The sequence below is a fragment of the Aulostomus chinensis genome, chromosome 7 (genome assembly GCF_037954235.1).
Source record: "Aulostomus chinensis isolate RoL2024-O1b breed Wild chromosome 7, RoL_Achi_v1.0, whole genome shotgun sequence".
Classification (NCBI taxonomy): Eukaryota; Metazoa; Chordata; class Actinopteri; order Syngnathiformes; family Aulostomidae; genus Aulostomus; species Aulostomus chinensis.
The window spans coordinates 15068417-15087973 of NC_141326.1; the positions used below are offsets into that span (position 1 = coordinate 15068417).

Here is a 19557-nt window from a genome sequence, read left to right on the forward strand (position 1 = left end):
TTATTGACCCTTTTAGACTATAAACCCCCTGTTGTGTCCTCAGAGCTGCAGACCAGCTGCTGCTCTCAGTCTGCAGAGTGAGGGCTGGGCCCACGACCAGCGCAATGAGTGTCAGAAAGGCCTCCTCACTGTCTTCTTTCAAAAAGTATAAAATAACTTCGATCTGAGTTGTTGCTTCAGTTATTTATCAGTTATGTTATTAGTTGGTTGGTTAATTTGCGTTTAGCAGGATATCTCTGAAATGAATCGATGCATTTTGATGAGATTTGCTGGAATTATTTGAAGCGATTAACTTTTGGAGGCCATCTGGTTCAAATTGCTGATACAGCAGACTCTCATTGGCAGGATTTAGCTGTCCGTGGTATCTCTCCTCCTTGGCAGATGAGAGCTTTCTAGTTTATTTATGCTTTTATTCTCAAGATTTCCCATATTGTCATTTCAGGATACAATTGAATGATGACATAATGTGTAGGAGGTTCAAGTTTTCCTAAAACAACTATGCGAGGCGCGACCTTCTGTCGAGATGGTGAAGACAGATGTATAAACCCAGAGAACCTGAGAACTGACGGGGTCAGTGTAGCCGGGCTGTTTTTATCATTACACAGGAATGCTCTGTTTTGGTCATATGGAAATGCCCACTCATGGTGTGCTTTAAATTTAGATTGAGTTGCATCTGACTGCGTAAACATGCACATTTTTGAAAGTAAGTCTAGTATTTCATTGTTTTGTGTTTCGATAAATGCAGTGACAGCAACGACAACATTCTTTAATGACTGCGCAGTTGAGATGATGAAAGGTTACAGCAACAAGTAACATAATTGATAATAAAATGTCTCTGCAAATTTATTGTTATTGTTGCAACCGACAGGTGACCTGTGCGTTGTTACTCCGGTTTGTCTGCATCCTTTTATTCTTTCTGTATTTATATTTTCAAGAACACATCAGTCATTGAATGAATGAACTGAAGGGTGGAGTTAATGCTTCAGCTGGGATGGGAGTCAAAGAAACTCAGCTATCGGGAAACACCGTGACGACAGCATCGCAGGAATGTGTTTTTGCACTAATCAGCAGTTCATCTGTTATGTGTTTAACTGAAGAAGAAACAAGGAAAAAGCAGGAATCAAACATTTATTATTTGATTTATTGAAAAAAGAGCAGATGCAGCATGAACAATTGTCCGGACACACAGCAAGTGACATTTCAGTACAACGACCATGAGACTGTATATTTCATGCGCTGCTTGTTTCCTTTCTCGTCCCTGTTGTTGAACCCCGTTTGTGAATGAGCTGTCACGATTTCATGAATTCATTTTTGCTCTTATTGACTGCAGACCGGACATGGAGCTGACATGTGAAAATAGGTAGGAGATGGAGAAAGAACGCACAGAAAAAAACGAGCCAGGGTCAGCGTGTTTGTTTAAACAACTAACACAGATGTGTGAAGCGTGTTCCTGTAGGATGTGTTTGCTGAAAATAAGTGAAAGAACCTTGGCTCAACTACTCACATCGCATCAAGTCAGGAATCAGTGTTATACACACACACACACACACACACACACACGTGAGTCGAATCAATGAGTCACAATAGTGAGGGGGGATCTGTTAATTGTCCTAGCATACTTCTACGACTGATATTGGATACCAGTGTATTGAAAATGTGGAGCAAGAGGAAGTATCATGATATTTTCAGAGACAGTATTTTGCCCCTCTTGTATTTATACAGCGTTCTTGCAGTATGACTGAAATACGGAGTCATGAATTAATAAAGAGTTGAAACAAACCTTGAACCACACCTGCTGGCTTGTTGTTAGGATTTAGGTTAATAAAAATCCAGTCTTTTTTTTTCTTTTTTTTCAAAGTATTATTAGAGATTTCTTCCTCATCCCCCTACAATGTGCTTGAAAATTTGATTTTAAAAATAAAAGAACAACTGATTGGGTAATAGCTTAGACCTTCGCAACTGACAAAGAAGCTCATAAATCAAGTGGCAAGCCGAACTTTGCTTTCTCAGAATCATGTAGGGAACTGTTGAGGTTGTACTTTAGCTCTGGAAACAAAGAGGAATGTGTGGCACTGTTTCCGCTGTCAGGGAATGTTGGCCTGGGGCTTAGGCAGAGGTGAGTCCCACCGAAGGTCTTCAGAGACAAGCTCTCACCGGATCTGCCCCTCTTTGGCACTGGCATGGGCCCCGAGGCACTAATAAGCCTTTAACTGTAGAGTGTAAACTGTCTACTGACACGCCTTGCTTTTAGGTGTCTGGGAGAAGACTTGACAGTTCTCTTCAGCCAAGTCACAGAGGATCATTTGGTTGTATCAGCTGTACGCCACTTTTCTTCTTAAAATTTGGGAGATAAACACTGTGTCAATGTCGGATCCTGATCCGCAAGCAATACTGAGACAGACCTCTTACAAGGAGACGCCGTAGGTCTTGGCTCTCTTCAGCTCACGACACAGACGAGGAACAAACCTGGCTGACAGTAAACTCTTTGCTCTTGTGGAGCCATTTAACCCTGACTAAAATGTTCTGTCAGAGCTCAAATTTCCAAGTTCTGTTCTTGCTGATCATTCAACAAAACTACAGCAGCTGCTTTCAAACTTATTCATTGGGGACCGATCAATATTATTGTCTCCAAAGCAGATATCAACTATTAGCAAGTCAAGAAGGCTGATCACCGATACTTGTGGCTTAGATTCAATCGCAGTAAATGTTTGTAGGGAATAGGGAATTTATTCGGGTATTCTCTGAACTTTCTCGGGCCTCAGCCTCATAATTTGTCTGAGAGGTTAAAAAGCTGGCCTGACCCCGGGGCCTTGAGCTGGGTCAGGGGTGAAACTGTGGTGCCTTTCTTCTTCTTTCTTTCATTATCATAGATTTGCAGTCAGGACACTTACTGATAGTAAAGCTGACGCTTCGCGGTGTCTAGATGCGTAGCTGGGTCTAGACAACTTGAAGGTCACATCTGTGCAGGATGTTCTACTTCGGTGTTACTGGTAGTGCCAACATTGCTAGTATACGGACACAGATGTTGTGGGGGAGCTGACTCAACCTCATCTCACAGCGAACCTTGTACCTCTGTCGTGGACGTCCAGTGAAGCGTCCAGCGTGAGCCGTCTCTGAGTCTCCAGCCTGTTTTTTGTGTCTGACAAACTCCTTCATCACACAAAATTCTTGTAAAATGTTGAAATTTTTCCCCAGCAAAAGGTTGCCTTTAAATTAACACGTTTAATGGAAGGTTTCTTAATGAACAATATATGAATAATACATTTTAAAAACTCCAATCAGGGGTCATTGTGGAAACACTGAAAAAAAAAAGGGGCTGCATGGTGGTGCAGTGGTCAGCACTGTCGCCTCACACCAAGAAGGTTCCAGCCCTGCCTCAATCACAGGATCTCTCTGTGTGAGTCTGCATGTTCTCCCTGTTCCTGTGTGGGTTCTCTCTGGTACTCCAGCTTCCTCCCACAGTCCAAAGACATCAAGAGGGGACGAGGCTGATTGATACTCTAAATTGACTGTAGGTGTGACTGTGAGTGTGAATGGTTGTCTGTCTCTATGTGTTGGTCCTGTGATGGACTGGCAACCTGTCCAGGGTGAACCCCACCTCTCGCTCGTTGACACTGGGATAGGCTCCAGCCCCCCCACGACCCTTAATGTAGGAATAAGCGGAAGACAATGAAAAAAAATATACGTGTTGATAAAAATAAGTCCTATTTTTCTTAAGAAAGCCTCAAGAGCCCAGCCTGCTCTCCCTGACGACGCCCACTGACTCTGGTCTCATTCAAACTGTAGCATCGTGAACCCTTCGTACACATTTTGACAGGTCTGTTCAAGCTGCTGTATGAAACCTTTTTGTCACACGAGCAGCTGAGATGTGTGCAGCTCATTTTCTGTCCAAGTATAAACCGTTGTGGCTGTTGAATGTACTCGATGAGTGCAAAGATGCCACAGTCCCGTTTGGATTTTCAGTTCATCCAAGTTGATCTTAGTGTTGTTCCTTGTTTTCCTTGGTGTCTGGTTTGTTCTATCCTTATTTTTTGATCCGACGGTCCATTTTGAAATGTTCATCTTGCTTCACTTCCCGTCTTTGCCAGTTTCCCCACTGAGGTATGAATAAAGGTTTATCTTATCTTGTCTGTTTCCCACCCTTTGTTTGTGACTCGTAGTTAGTTAGTCTTGGTCATCGTCAGCCTTGTTCCTATTGTTTCTCACCCCATCAACTCCTTCCCTGCCCTCGTGTTCTCCTGCCTGTTTCTTGTTAATGTGATAAGTTCAGTTTCTTCTTTAATTCACTTTCACATGTCAGTCTTTGCTGGACAAACTGTTCTCTTTAGTCGTCCTGTTGTAAAAGCGGTTGCTTTTTGCTCGACTCCTCGTTGTTCTTTGGCAGTTTAATTTGTCCATAAATCTGTGCCTGTACTTCTTTTGGTTTGTAAACAAGCAACTGTTATTACTCCAGTTGCTGTCTGTCTAGTCTGGAGTCTAGTTTCCTCCCCTCCTTCCTGACAGAATAGACATTTTTGTCCTAATTGTAGTTTTATTGTACTGGGAATCTATGAACAATGGGGATATCTCTATAAGCGGTTTAAATACATCCGAACTAAAACATGTGAAAAACACAGCTGTTAGAATTCAAGCCGCTTGTTCCTCCATCTTTATCTTTCACACACCGTTCATTTTACTGTGCTGAGCGTGTTTATACTTTCTCACTTTCTTTTTAAACAGAAAGACTTCCATATGGTGCTGAAAAAGAAACTCTTCAGATTGACGGCAGATTATTGGCAACCTCTCTTTTAAACACACACACACACACACACACACACACACACACACACACACACACACACAAACACACACTTATGAGAGTCAGATCAAGCTTGCCCCTCTTCAGTCCAAACCAATTAGGCAGCGTGTTAACAGAATGTTGAGGGAATTATTTTAATACTGAACATGAATTTGGGCAAGCACTGATAGTGTGTTGGAAAAGATGTTTTTACCGCTCAGTTGTTTTCACGATGATATCAAAGGGTCGCAGAGGTTCTCATTCTTCTATCATAGGGGAATTATCTGATGGAGAGATCAGTATTCACAAACCAATCCATCATAATCCAAAAACTAATTCTAACAATGCCCAGTGAGCTCATGAGGAACCAGAGCCATGTCTTCATTATCATTAGATTTGGGGAAAAGGTGCACTGCTGCATTTAGGGTCATCCAAAGTTTAATAATTTCTTTTGGATGTCCCGAAACAAGTCACTACACGAGACCTGACGTCCTGACGTAAAAACTATAATGATTCCTCAGTTTTAGCTGCAGACGGCTTTCTGACACCCACATATCAAAGTGGCTGATGCAATAAATGTGTGTATCAACTGGTCTTGAATCATAAGGACAGAAAGGAATACGCAGCTGTATTTGACATAGAAAGTAACTACGTGCTCTCTGATTGCAGCATGCAGCAAATAAAAAAGAGCAGCTACCAGAACAGATCAACGAGTCTTGCTGATGGTGGTTTTTAACAGGGATCAGTGCTGTGTAAAAGGTCAGAAATGTGCTCTGACCTCTGACAAAGAGTTATTGTCATTGATAGCTGGGGGTTGGGGGCTGGGGTGCGTGCGTGGGTGGGTGGGAGGATGCCAATCCTTTGGGTGTTTCGCCTGTTTGGCTAACTGGACGCGTGGCAGAGGACAGACAAACTACAAGAGAATGAAGAATTATTTAGAATATGTTGTGTGTAAAACAGGTGCACCCGGTCTGCTGAGATGGTTACCAGAGTCGGGCGGGGCTGTAGTTTGTTTTTAGCTGAAATCAGTGTTTTTGTGGGTTCTGTTTTCGGACGGTTGTGATTTTGTTTCCATGAGGCTCCGTTAGCATCAAGCTAAAAATACGTGGCTGGATTTTGCTGCATTGTAGAGTCGCAAAGAAGTAATGCAACAATGGAAGTTATTCGAAAGCCTTAAAAAGAAAACTTGAGTTTAAAAATTGCAGGGGTTCAGTCCGAGGTCACTGCATCCGATGTGACATTTCAAACACGGCGATGATTTACTGGGAGGTTAAAGATCTTATCCTGTAAAAGAGTTCAGATGGAAAGGTTCCTCCTCCTCTTCAAACATGGAAGATTTACGTGATGTGAGGACATCAACAAGGAGGGTAAAAACTTAATAAACAACCATTTCATGTGACCTCAGCATAAACAAAGGCTTTATGTCACACTGACGTTACTACACAGAATCGAACCGTGCCGTTTTGGGCTCGATACTGAATAAAAACCATAGAAGGCCACACATTGTTTCACTGTTTACAGACCTGACGAAGAGTATAAAGTCTGCGGCTGTTTTATTTTCCCTCTCATGTTACAGGTTATAGGGTGTAATTAATGTCTGCCATGTAAAGTATGCATCCTTGGGATTTTTTCCATCAAATGTAACCACAGTTGCGCCGTTCCTGATGAGGAAGAAATACGTCAAACTCTTTTTGCCTTGTTATCCGCTATTGACATAATTTATGTGCATTCCCAAATCATTTTCTGTAGTTCACTTTTTTTTTGTTGCATTTTGTTCGCTTAGAAATAAAAGGGTAACAGTGAAATGAATGTTCTCCGTGGGTATTTTTTTGTTTGTTTTGTTTGTTTGCTGGCATCCTTCTTTAACTCAGTCACGGAGAGTTTTGAATTAATTCTTCAAAAATAGAAATGTGAAGTTGGCGAGAACAAGGATTCGGATATGTTTTGTTCCCAAACAGTCACATGCAAAAATATGAGTGTCACTAAGCAAAACGTGACGCTGGCACTGACTGGATGCTGGAGTGCACACTGGGAGCTCAGCGTGACTTCTACTGCTATCTTCACTTCTCTCTCTTCCATATCCGCAAAAGCACAGAGTTGTGAAGTGAAGCACGTGTTTCCCGCACATGTAAAACTCTGCTTCAGTGTGGTGAAAGAATTTCCTGAATGTGCTTCGAAGATAAAAACATTTCTTTCCTTTCATGTAACTTTTGAATTTTTTTTGTCTTCCAGCTGGAGTGTGAGAAGTTTTACCTTTTTTCTTTTTTTTTTTGTGAATGCATCGACTGAACCAGCACAGCTCCAGGCTAGACTGGGTTGTCTCCCTTGATCTGGAAGTACACGCCGAGTGTGTTAAAAGTTCTCTGGCAGTAAACACCCACAGCGTTTATAGATTCAGTGCGTGTGTGTGTGGGGTGGGGGGGTTGTGTGGGGTGGTGAGGGCATTTTGAGTGACATTTTCCAATGGTTTGACCCGGTCATAACTGTAGCAGCATGAATCTATTCCTACCATAGTTTTACTACAGTAAGAAGAAATCTTGATTTAGTGAATCTAGTTACCAAGGGTGAGAGTGAGGAGGATGCTACAGTGGCGTGAAGATCTTATCAGTAACGTTTTCCACATCTCCTATAAAACTTAGTCATACTTGTGCTTGATGAACATTTGGTGACCAGGTCAGTTTCTTCTGAACGACTGGGTCAGACCATTGGGAAAGTCTCTCTCAGCCTTTGTGCGAGTGCAGCGTCTCAATACAGGGACGCTTAAAAACTCCAAAGGAGGTAGGTTGGCTCCGACTTTAGATATAATTTGAGAAATGAGAGCAGCTCCCACCGTGGACAGAAGATCAGTTGTCTTATTAATGAAGATGGTTTGCTGTGAAACCGGATCACATCTAGCATGACGGAGCAGTTGATGTTTTCAGGTCAGGACTCTCATCAAATGTGTAAAGTACTGAAAAGTTAAGCAGTTTCCTGTTCAGAGTTTAAATCTGTTGCCTCCCGATGTTAACAGTTTAACCAACACTCCCAATCCTCCCAGTGACCTATTACCAGGTTCTTGAGGGGTTTCTGACCAAATTTGTGCTGGATCTGGACGACCACTTAGGAGGATTTTATCCAAGTTAAAAAAAAAACAACAAAAAAAACCAACCATAAATGGAATTTCCAGTGTGTGCTGCGACTCATCTGCCCAAATTTGAGTAGGTTGTCCTGTGGCCCGTCCTGGAGCCGTCTACCACGTTTGGTGAAAATGCAGTTTGTGTTGTTTTTAATCCTGCTGATAGACAAGCAAAACAACAGACCAACAATCGGAGGCCACCAACAACAGGCGACAATGAACGCTGGAGGCTTGGTTTGAGATTTTGACAGAAGATGAAATCAGATTATACTGGAATAATGGAATCATTGATCAGCTGATTAGAAGGTTGGAGGGATTACACCAGTAACTGGAGAAACTGCATATGCCTCGGTGATGGAACGTTTTTCATGTCATCCTCCAATCCCAGTAGATGTGTGTAATAAATGAGTGTAAAATGTGTAAAAAAAAAAAAAAAATTCTTCAGGATTCATGTGAGGTGACCTTTGACAACGGGTCAGGGTGTTAGGGATGTTTCATTCAAATCTGATGAAATACACTGAAGGCTTTGCAGCGATATGGCTGGCACGAAGGCAGCTATAAAGTAAGTATTGTGTATAAACATTCTTGCAAATCGTGTCAAAGTGCTCTTGAGTAACACACTGAGGCCCTACTTTCTCCTGATGCTGCAGTTTCGGAATGTGTGTGCTCATGGCATCAGTGTAATTCAAGTCCAGTGCCAGTAGAAGCTCTGGTGTCGTGTTTAAGGCCACCGATGCTTGATTGACCGATTGCTCTTTTACTGTGACGTTTTAACAAACACAAGTGGAATCAGGGGAACAAAGACCATTGACTCACCGAGCTGCAGGGTCCAGCAAACCATCTTAATTAATTAGACAACTGATCTTCTGTCCACGGTGGGAGCTGCGCTCATTTCTCAAATTATAGTCACCCCCAAGAGACCCCCCACCCCCCTCTGAGTTTTTAAGTGCCCTTGTATTGAGACGCCGCGGCTGAGTGAGACTTTCCCAATAGTCTGACCCAGTCGGTCAAAGATGTTCCAGAGACGGAGAAGAAATTGACCTGGGGTGACCAAATGTTCATCAAGCTATGAAGCTAATGAAGTATGACTAAGTTTTCTAAGAGCTGTGGGAAACGTTTCTGGTAAGATCTTAACGCCACTGTAGCATCCTCCTCACTCTCACTCTTGGTAACTAGATTGAGTCAATTATCCAGATGTCTTCTTGCAGTAGTAAAACTATGGCAGACATAGATTCATGCTGCTCTGTTACATCAGATTGGTAGTCTGGTAGGTCTGAATTATATGGATTGTAACATATCATAGGCAAAATATCTCCAAAGTTCTGAAGTTAGGTGATCTTCCCTTTTGAGTCTTTGTCAGTCGTGTTTGTTGTTGCACTGTTCGATTTTTTTAGAACATATTTTTGGTTTGTTTAGAAATTCGTATTGTGTTATCACCTGAGGCCTAATGGCATCAGCCCACTCCAGCACCAGATCTCATGACAAAGTCAACAAAAAGCCATCTTGACCGACAATTCCCAGAAACTATTTTTACTGGAGCCACGAAGGGTCGCTTAGCTCATTTTGTCCGCGTAGTCTTTGGTTGACCTGCGCACATTAGGCAAATAACTCAGTTTATGGTCCCTACAAGGTTTGGGGACTTTCTTTGACTAGGTTCAGTGGAAATGTACCCACCCCCATAGTTCCTTGAACTTCAAAAGCACTACCTGCTATAGTCAGAGTCTTTTGGTTTTAAGTAAGGCAAATTTAGATCATGGTTCCTGTGGTTGGTTCAAAAGTAGGTCTTCTAAAGTTTATAGTTCCTGGGGAAAGTTCTTGTGGTTGAACAGGGGCTTTAAGAAATAGGTGTCACGTCAACATTTTTCGATTTCATTACAGTAGACATATTAGCTCTGCTGAAAATGACGGTGGCCAAAATCTTTTGGGAGACCCCAGATCTGGCAGGAAACATTTTTCACTGACAGCACCTCCAGCGGGGTCATGTTAACAACAGGTCAAGTCAGTTTTATTTATGTTTAGCTCCAAATCATTTTCTCTGGGCTCTTGAGGGTCGATGAGATTTCTGAGCTGACCTGCAGTTCTTGAAAGTAGCTTAGTCACGTGCTGTAGAGCTGTAGTTTGTTTTAGTTAGCTCTAGTTACATAGTACCGAAGGAAAGTGGCATATTTACCATCCAAATGATGTTGAATCTTTTAGTTTAAACTAACATGCTGCCCAGTGTTGATTTACCTGTCCGTCATATGGAACCAAACAGGAGGATGGTTTTACCAGAGAGGAGCCTGATAGCAGGAAGTTCACCTGAAGTCTGGGAAAGAAGAGTTCTAGCGCTGTAAAAAACTATTATGAGCTCTTTAAAATATGGTGGTTCCTGACCACGGTGGGTTTTGTGGGTGACAGGAAGAGTATTAAAATCTTTTTGGGATTTTATTAAGAACCAATGCAGAGACACGAAAGCAAAGCTATGGGTGTTATAGGATGTGTGTTACTGTTAGAAGCCCAGTAGCGACATTCTAGACCAATGATGAGCCCTCAGAGACTTGATCAGGAGCTACAATAACTCTTTAGTTCTTATTAGAAGCGCCCAGTTTTTGAGAATGTCCTGTTTTTATCTTTAATCCTAATGGGTAGTGTGGTCTTTCCTGCTTCGTCTGACCAAAGACACATGCAGGTCAAAGTTCTGAGACGCCATATGGCAGAGCTGGAGGCCAGACTTAGGTGGGGTGTAGAGGGGCTCCTTTGATACCAGTTAAACGTGGGAGTGATGTGATGGTCAGCAGTGTCAAATGCAGCTCTAGGATTTAACGACAAGTTCAGAACATTTCTTTTGTTTAATGCGGTAACTGTCCTGACTAATCTTGACCTAAAAACCTCAGCGCTTCCACAAAAATCTTAGTTTGAGGAAGAGTTTTAATAATTATAGCTACTTCATCAAAATCTGGTGTAGATTCACCTTCACCAATTTTCACCAAATTTTGTGGAGGAGCGTTGAACGGGCCCGTCACATTAGTCTTTTCTTTACTCCACCATGTCCTGCCTCTTGTGGGTTGTCAGCCACAGCCTTAGGAACACAGTCTTTGGTTACCATGGCGACATGTTAGTTGTCAGATCTTTTCCAAACGTCACCCTTACGATGAGCGTCCCAGCGTGAGGACATCTGTAAGCTCACCTTAAGTCATACCAGTCATTACAGGAAGCCTGATGAAACAAACAGAATTAGATTTACATGAAATGACAGAAATACTCACGTGACATGCTGCAAACCTGCACAACAAGTGTGTGTGCTCTCTGGTGCCTCCCAGTGGATACAGGAAGTTAAATTTGTGCCAAAGTGCACACTTAAGTCAGCTTGTTAACGCAAAATACAAATATTTACTCAAGAGAGCAGACACACACACACACACACACACACACACACACACACACACACACACTCCACAACATTCTCGATGTTGCAAGGCTCCCTGCTTGCAGTGTTATTTTAACCTTCTCCAGAGTATGAACCACAAAAACGAAAGCACTAAGATGTGCAGTCATGATCGCGGTAATGCTCATCACCGAGGAAGAAAGTTGAGCAGGGTTGTAGCCTCAGGGGAAGTAGGCCTTCCAGAGCCTGCAGGAGAGGGAGGATAAACTCCTGGAACACCTGCCTAATGAAGGAGGGATAAAAAAGCTCATGGTTGGGGTGGGATTCATCTTTATGAGGACTGGTTTCATCACGGTAAGGTAAAATTTAAGGTGAGCTGAAATATTCTCAGTGGTTGTCAACTGGATTGAGTCGTAGGTGGGGAGGATAATTTTGATGGTAAAGGGATAAAGGGTGTTGAGTCTTCTGAAGGGTGGGGCAGAGGTTCCGTAGGCCCAGTTAGATCCATGATGACTGATTGGCTGCACCAGCATCACGGAGAGCCTTCCTATAGCTGGCTTTAGAGACACTCGCCTTAGACGTGATGGAAAAAATGCAACCAGCCGTTGCGGGTACAAAGAAATATTTCATCACCTCCTGAAACTCTGGGTGGAGTGGAGGTGGAGAGGAAAATGCATGTGCGTGTGTGTGTGTGAGTGAGGATTAAAGTATGTCAAAGGAAAATATAGGTGCTTGAGAGAATGATCTTATGTGTGTCAATGGGAAGTGTTAGTAAAAAAGAAGAGCGAAATAAAGTCATTTGTGGCTTGCGGCCCCTCATGTAAGTCCATTTGCCTTTGACTTAGCCGTATGATGACCTGCATAACTGAGATTCCTCGTGATAATGCTGATTATAGGCAGTAAACTGTTTAACTTGTGGTCATTTGAGGTACAAACACAGTAATTTTTACTGACAGGCAGGACACATCTGTTAAAATAATGACATGGTTGATTAGACCAGTTTATGATCATAAAGCAAAACTTCTCTCTCTTCCTCAGTCTGGGCTGCATCCACTCACCTCCCAGAATTCGCTGCCTTCCCTATGAACAGATTATTTATTACGTAAAATCCTGTGTGGAAAATATCAACACTTATACATTTTGGATCTAGTTAAATTTACTGCATGGTCCATTTCAGGCATTTTGATACATTTCGCGTCAGCTTGGTGTGTTGAGGCTCATGCAGCGGTGCTCGGCCTTGGACTGGTTTTCATCGAGACTCCTTTTTGAATTTTTACAACCTGTTCTGTAAAGCTGCTGATCTGAGAAAATGTTGGATGTTTATCTTTTCAAGACAGAAGCTGATCTTATAAATCTATTCCTAATATTTTAATTTGTACCGCCAGATTAATTTAATCCCCAGTCTGAAAGGAAGGTTATGCCCCCCCCACCCCGCCCCCACCCCAACAAAACAACAACCACCTGATATCCAAACTTCTTTCAAATAAGTTCATATCTGTAGTCGCGACCCAGACTGCCCATCAGCCGCAGCAGGCCTCAGTGTTCAGACTAAAATTGGCCCCTAATGCTCAGAAAATCAAATTCATTATCCACTCCAGAGCTGCTTTCACATCGTAGGGAAGGTTAGCATTCACACCATGGGAGGGGGCTTGATGGAAAGAGTATCATCCTGCTCTGGCATTCGGTTAGATGCCACACTCTCTTGTATGCTGAACTATTCTGATTTCTTGACTCTACCAGTGAGAGACTAAACAGGCTCAGGGTCGCGACTCTCTAATGGGCCTGAAGAGGACACCGGACTTGGCGTTGGACAGAAACCCAGTTGATGTACCTACGTCATCAGCTTTTGCTCTTCTTGTCGCCTTGCTATAATGTTTCTCTTCTGTAGTAAAGTAAGTGGTAAATAACAAGTCTGCCATTTGCTGACAACACCCCTGGACCACCTTCTGCCATCGAGGGTCTCGGTAGAAACAAGCACTTGTTTCCACTGTTTTTGTCATGCTCCATTTTGATAAATTCTATGTTATGTTAGCTGGCTCTAGCTAGCCTCTCTGGCGGGAAAAAAAAGAGATTTTAATCTCAAGGGTCTTTTTGTTTAAGAAAAGATCAAGTTAAAAACAAAACTGAACATAATGTGTCATGTTTGACGCTGAAGGTGTTGCTCGCTCTCACGCGGTGACCCTGCATGTGAGGGGAAGAGACTCTGAGCTGGACTTCAGTGCTGCTGTAGTTTGCGTTAACGCATTTGCAGCAATGTTCTTCAGCACCATCTTTCAGCATCATCTTCGATCTTATCTTATGAAACCTGAACTTATTCTACATCTTTGGTTCAGAGTGTTTGATGGCGCATTATGAGTGTCTTCACGTCCTCTCTGCGGTGGAGAAAAATCGAAGAAAGTGACGCCAGCATTGTTGAGAAATATCGTGCTGCATCAGTTTATGCTGTCAGAATTTAGTGCAGCTGCTTGAGTCAAACTTTGGTTTGGTTGATAGAAAAGATTTCAGCTAAAAACTACAAGTAGAGCTTGAGCTGCTTGAATATCTTGTCACCTCCTACAGTCCTAACCTAAGGTAATGAAACCTCCTATTGTGAAACATTTCCTGTCATTACAACATTTGGTAAGGTACCTCTTTGTCAGCTCAATCTTCTTAACATAAATCAAGCCAGTCAGATAGATTCTGGTTGGTTTCGCCTGGACGTGATTGTAAATAAAACTCCACATCGAGCACAAATAACACCAGTGTCACCACAGCACACACCCAAGCACTCTGAGCTACGCTACACACTCCTGTTTCACAAGACTGCACAAACTTCCTGAGTCTGTTTGGCCCAAATAACTCAAGTAATTCTACTCTCTTTATGTAACCATCTGTTAAAAGGCTCCTAAAAAAGACAGCGTGTTTGCTCAGTATGGCATTTACCATAACCCTGCTAATCTCACCCTCTGTTGGTCATTACAGGCCTGTTTCTGCTAGTGCCTGTCCTGATGGCTCCAACTCCAGCCAGCATGTGCACTCCCTTGAAGACCATCAACGACAGCCTCAGCCACAGGCGACGCTACATGGTGAGAACAATGTTGCATTTACAGCTGTGTGTGAGTGAAGTCTTCCCCCTTAGGTTGAAGGTTAGCGGCCCTAAAGACTGCACCAGCTGGGAAGGTCGGAGGAGGGATAGTCATCAAGCAGAGCACTCCTGGCCCTCAGACAAGAATGTTAAAGAGACAACTTTACTTGACGTGCTCTATAGTCATACAGTCTTGGAACTGTCCACTTCTAGCTAAGTTAGTGATGTCCTGCCCATCCAAGACCGACACAAAATAAACAATAAGAATTAAATTTGCAAGGAAAGGAGGTCATCATATTTCACTTTACAAACTGTTTTCAATTGTACAGCTTTCTGTTAGGATAGATTCATTGGAATATTGGCCAGCAGTAATAAATGTCCAGAACTGATTATGTGATCCAGTGCAATCACTCCATCTGTCATACATATGTTTAACGCCGCTCATTGATTGTCATTAATTGGTAATTAGGACATGTTTACTCAGATATTGTTAGTACAGTTACGACGCTGTACGGTATTTCCTGTAGCAGTTTGACACTAATGTGACATCATATCAACATCCCGATAATCTATGTTGGTATGTCCTTTCTTTTTCTTTTTTTTTTGAAGACTAAATAAGATGAATGTTTGTATTGACCAGAACTAACTCAATAGAAATATTTCTCCTACAATAGCAGCTTGTGTCCTCTAATCTCTGAACCCGCTGGCTGTGAATGGCCTCGGAGTGGGGGGGGTGGGGCAAGGCGAGTATTTGGGGCTTCCAGCGTCGAAAGATACCTGAACTTCCTCATCCGTTTCCTCATTATCATCTGATTGGTCTCTTGGCGTTGAGTCGAGCCACGGCCGTTTCTTGGATGAATGCAGATAAACTCAAGAGCTGACAAATCTTCATCAAAGCTGACGAGCAGCAAGATTGCTTTTTTTTTCATCGTGTTCTGCTTCGCTTGTGACTTCGCCTGCCTGACCGTCACTCAAGCAGCGAACGGAAACCTCAACGCATCCAAACCCCAACTTCCTGTTCCCCTGTGGATGTCCACACTCAGTGACAAGCGTCTCAGTGTTTTTGCATCACCTTCATATTTCATAGGACATCATATATTTACGACGGCCTTGTGTGTCATTGAACCGTTGTTTTTTTCTTTTGCGATTTCTAAATGTTTTGTTGACATGTACGAGTTTTGATAGTAAATGCCACAATAAACACATGAACAAATGCCACAGCTTATCATTTATAACATACATTTCTTTTTTTTTTTAATTTCTTTTGTTATTCTTTGTGTTGCAGAAGCACAACTTCCCCATCAACTACACCATCAAGGTTCATCAAAGGGAAGTTTTTAAACTGTCAAACATCAGCAGAATGGTAAAAACCAGAATGAATTCTCTTGATTTCTTGATTCTCAGATTCTTTTTGTGGTCAAATAACATTCTCCACTTCTCCTGTCTTCTCTGTTAGAGTTTACATATGGAAGGGTTAGACAAGTGGGTTCTCCAAAAGCTGTGGTTCCAGGTTAACCAGGGAGTGTTAAAAAAGGTGAGGCAACTGTGCAATTACAGCTAAAACAATGTTTTATTTCAGGTTTTTTTTTTTTTCTTTCATTCGGGGCTGTGAAACAAGTACAGAGCAGTACACTGGTACAAGAGTTTTATTCAGCCTCAGGATCTTTGAGACGACCTTGTCAACATAAATAATATTCACAATTTAAATGTTATAAATTATATAATTTTGGGTAGCTTTCTTTTTTTTTAATTCATGAAGCCTCATGTTTTTTTTGTTTTTTTTGTGTTTTTTTCAAAATCTGCTGGAATCATGGCAGAGAGTTTTGGGGGTTATGGGTTGTAGGTCATGCTGTGACAGTGTTGTAAGAATCTTTCACTTTCTCGACCTGTGTTAAAAAGGTTCAAAAACGCCTGATGTGCTCCCTGTTGCGTCAGAGGACATTATTGACGTTTAAGAATGTCTACAGTCTCCAAATACTCTTATTTATGGAGTACTTCCCTGATCTTCATCCAAGACACGGTCTTTAAATTCTAGCACATGATTCCTTAACAGCTTTGTATCGCTGACTCCTTCCCAGAGGGTTTAAAATGAAGTGTAAGAATTGTGTAAGGTTCTTCAAAGCTCACACGTCCAGCTTTTAGAAACACTTTATTTTGGGATTTCAATCTTGATTTGTTTGCACTTTTATGATCAACCCCCGAAACGAGGAAGACAAGATTAAAATTTTTTTTTAAAAATCCCTCATCAGAGCATCGTCGGTGTTCCCGTAACCTAAAAAACAAATTGCAATCGCAGATCATCCGGGTCCTGCCAGAGAGACACCCATCACGCCCGTACGCTGCTGAGCTGGAGAGGCGCTTCAGGGATGCTGAGGGAGTCTTTGTACAGTCGCATCAAGCTGAGGTAAGACAGAGTTCATGTATCTGAAGCACATCTGTATTCGATGTCTGTTCAGATGAAGCAATTCAATATGTAATTGAATTTCCCTCAGAATGCAGGGGTCAGAGGATATTTGGCAGAACATGCGTGTCACATTGATCCTATTTATAAATATTGGGAATGAATGCCCTTATTATTAGCAAATTTAAACTGGAGTTCAATGAAGGTGAGTTAAGTACCGACATGTACTGCTGAGAGAAGTGGGTGGCTGATGTGGTTTACTTTAATAGGACCGGGATAACAGGGGAAGTCCGCTAAATTTAGTCTTCCTCTGATGGTAAATTGAATTTGATCAAAATGTCAGTAGTCTAAGTCAGAAGTGCGTTAATATTTAGATGTTCTATCAGGCTCCTTCAGCAAGGTTGGTGTTCTGGTGTTTTGAAGCAGTCGGAGAAGATATCGAACAAACGGTGATGTGGCCTGTTGTTTGAGAACCAGCTGTTTATTTTACACAGAATATCGTAAATTTTCCTCAAACTGCAATTTGTGGCTCAAAACAACTGAACAGAATCAATCTGTCTCTCACGCTCTGATTTGTTCAGTATGTGGGTGATATTCGACCCACCGGATTGAGTTGGGATAGAATTTTTAAAAAGTAGGATGTATGGATTTTCAGGGTTGGAGGGAAAATTGTGGCCTGACCCTCAATCAGCACCCAGGGAAGTGGAGGAAGTGAAAAAAGATGACAAGAAATAATTTGAAAAAAAAAGTCAAATGGAATGTTCGAGTTTCTAGAAAGAAAAGAGGCTGAGCAAAACTGAGAACTCAGGCAGGAAGTTAAAACGCACAACAAAACACAAGGTAATATTAGCAAAATAAAACAGGAAACATTCTTAAACAGAGCTGTACTACACTGTTAACATTGATACAAGAATTATGGAGCAGCTCACTCAATTTTCCATCAATTATGATGCGTGACAACAATGTAAACACTGCAATACTGACAACTGGAACTGACTGGAAATGTGAAACTCACATTGGATCAGTAAGGAAACCATTTTTGCATGCAACTTTCATGACAAATATATGCATCAGAATTTACTTTTTCCTTAATCTGAAAATTCGGTCGTGGTATGCAAAGGAATGACGTCTGGACAGGCACATCAGATGCCTTCAATTTGTTCCCTCTTGTGATTTCCAGTCAAATGTATTACTGTGTGTTCATGGCACCAAGTAATTGAGTTAAGTACACATGCAACCCTGACATTTGATGTCCTTTCAACCTCTGGTACCAGAGAGACTTGAAGGTCGCCAGGCTGCCTGATTCACTGCAAGGATCTGAGAACTCACACACACACACGCACACACACACACACACATGCACCCTTTTTATTTGAACAAATGAAAGTTGTATTTTCCCTGGTTCTGTCTCTACAATCCAAGTTGTCCCTTCTCACATGTGTAAAGATGGAAATAGAAAAAAAAATTAGCCGAGAACTGGAAACGTAGGCGACCGACCGTCAAAGTAAAAGTTGAGTGGTTGGAAATTTTAAGTTGATGGAGAGCTGAACTAAATGAACAAACAAACATGTGGTCTACAAATTGAGCATCATCAAGAAGACACAGTCACATATCCGCCCCTCCACCTGATTCAGTGTCACCCTGGTTCCTGTTTTACTACAGTAAATACAGTTTGCAGTACCTGTACTTGAACTATTACTTCTGTATGCATCTAGTAACATCTAGACTATGGGGTCGCTCTGTGTGTGTTGTGTGTGTGTGTGTGTGCGCGTGCGTGTGTGCGTGCGTGGGTGTGTGTGTGTGTGCGTGGGTGTGTTCCAGCAGGAGATTCCAGAGTCTTTTCAGCACATTTGGGATCATTTAACAGATGAACCTGAGATCGTACACGAGTCAAGCTGGCGGTACGTTTCTCCAAAATCTCTCCTGGACAACTTCTGCCACACCATGATCTGCCTCTTCAGTGAGTGTTTCGCTGACCCACAAGCGGAGCAGCACGGTGAGTAGAACTGAAGAAACGTAAAGCACAATGTAAATTGGATTCTTTTTTGGAAGTTTTTGTATATTGAAATAACAGTAAGGCAGGAGTTGTGTAAAAGCAGTAAAACTATGAGTGAAGAGTGAGTCTTACCGGTATGTTTATTACATTACATGACATTTCAGTAATTAGGATTCCTTCCATTCGTTTTTCAAAGGCGTGCCTCAATGCCAATAGCTGAAAGCAACAAGCATACATTAATCTGCTAATCATCACATCACAGTGTAATAGGAACGATAGAAAAGACACGCTGTGTTCCACACAGTGTTAAGAGTATCAGAAGAACAAGACACACCGAAGAGCAGCCTAAAACAGCCCAATTTATGTGCTTATTTATGAACATGAGATTTAAGTTGAAAACACGATATGCCGTGTTACACAACGGTTAAGGCGACCCACATTTACAGTTGCTCACAATAATTATGATAATACTAATCTTTTAAAAAATGGTTAATACGACGGCCCTGTGATGGACTGGCAACCCGTCCAGGGTGAACCCCTCCTCTCGTCTGAAGGCTGCTGGGTTAGGCTCCAGCCCCCCCCCCCCCCCCGAGCCTTAACAGGATAAGTGGTAGAAAATGAATGAATGGATGGATGGATGGATGGATGGATGGATGGTAAATGTGACTCAAAAATAGCTCATTTTAGGCGTCATCCATGATGACAAAGATACAGAAAAACTAGAAGTTCATGGCAAAAAAATTTTAAAAAAATTAGATGCTGTCAATATTTTAGAAACCCCTAAAATTTAAAACTCCAACAAAATCATCAGAAGCCTCATGCTGTCCTGAGAATGTGGCA

General features: G+C 42.1%; 1 protein-coding gene across 2 annotated transcripts in view; it reads left to right on the plus strand.

Moving 5' to 3' along the window:
- il34 (interleukin 34) overlaps positions 1-19557 on the plus strand; it is a 39909-nt gene that overhangs the window by 14516 nt on the left and 5836 nt on the right. The window contains exons 3-7 of one of the 2 annotated variants that reach the window (XM_086208676.1): positions 14218-14321; positions 15606-15683; positions 15777-15854; positions 16617-16724; positions 18543-18717. In XM_086208676.1, the coding sequence (XP_086064802.1) occupies positions 14218-14321; positions 15606-15683; positions 15777-15854; positions 16617-16724; positions 18543-18717 (543 nt within the window). The remainder of the gene's footprint in view (positions 1-14217; positions 14322-15605; positions 15684-15776; positions 15855-16616; positions 16725-18542; positions 18718-19557) is intronic. The other variant, XM_086208677.1, reaches the window with a different exon arrangement.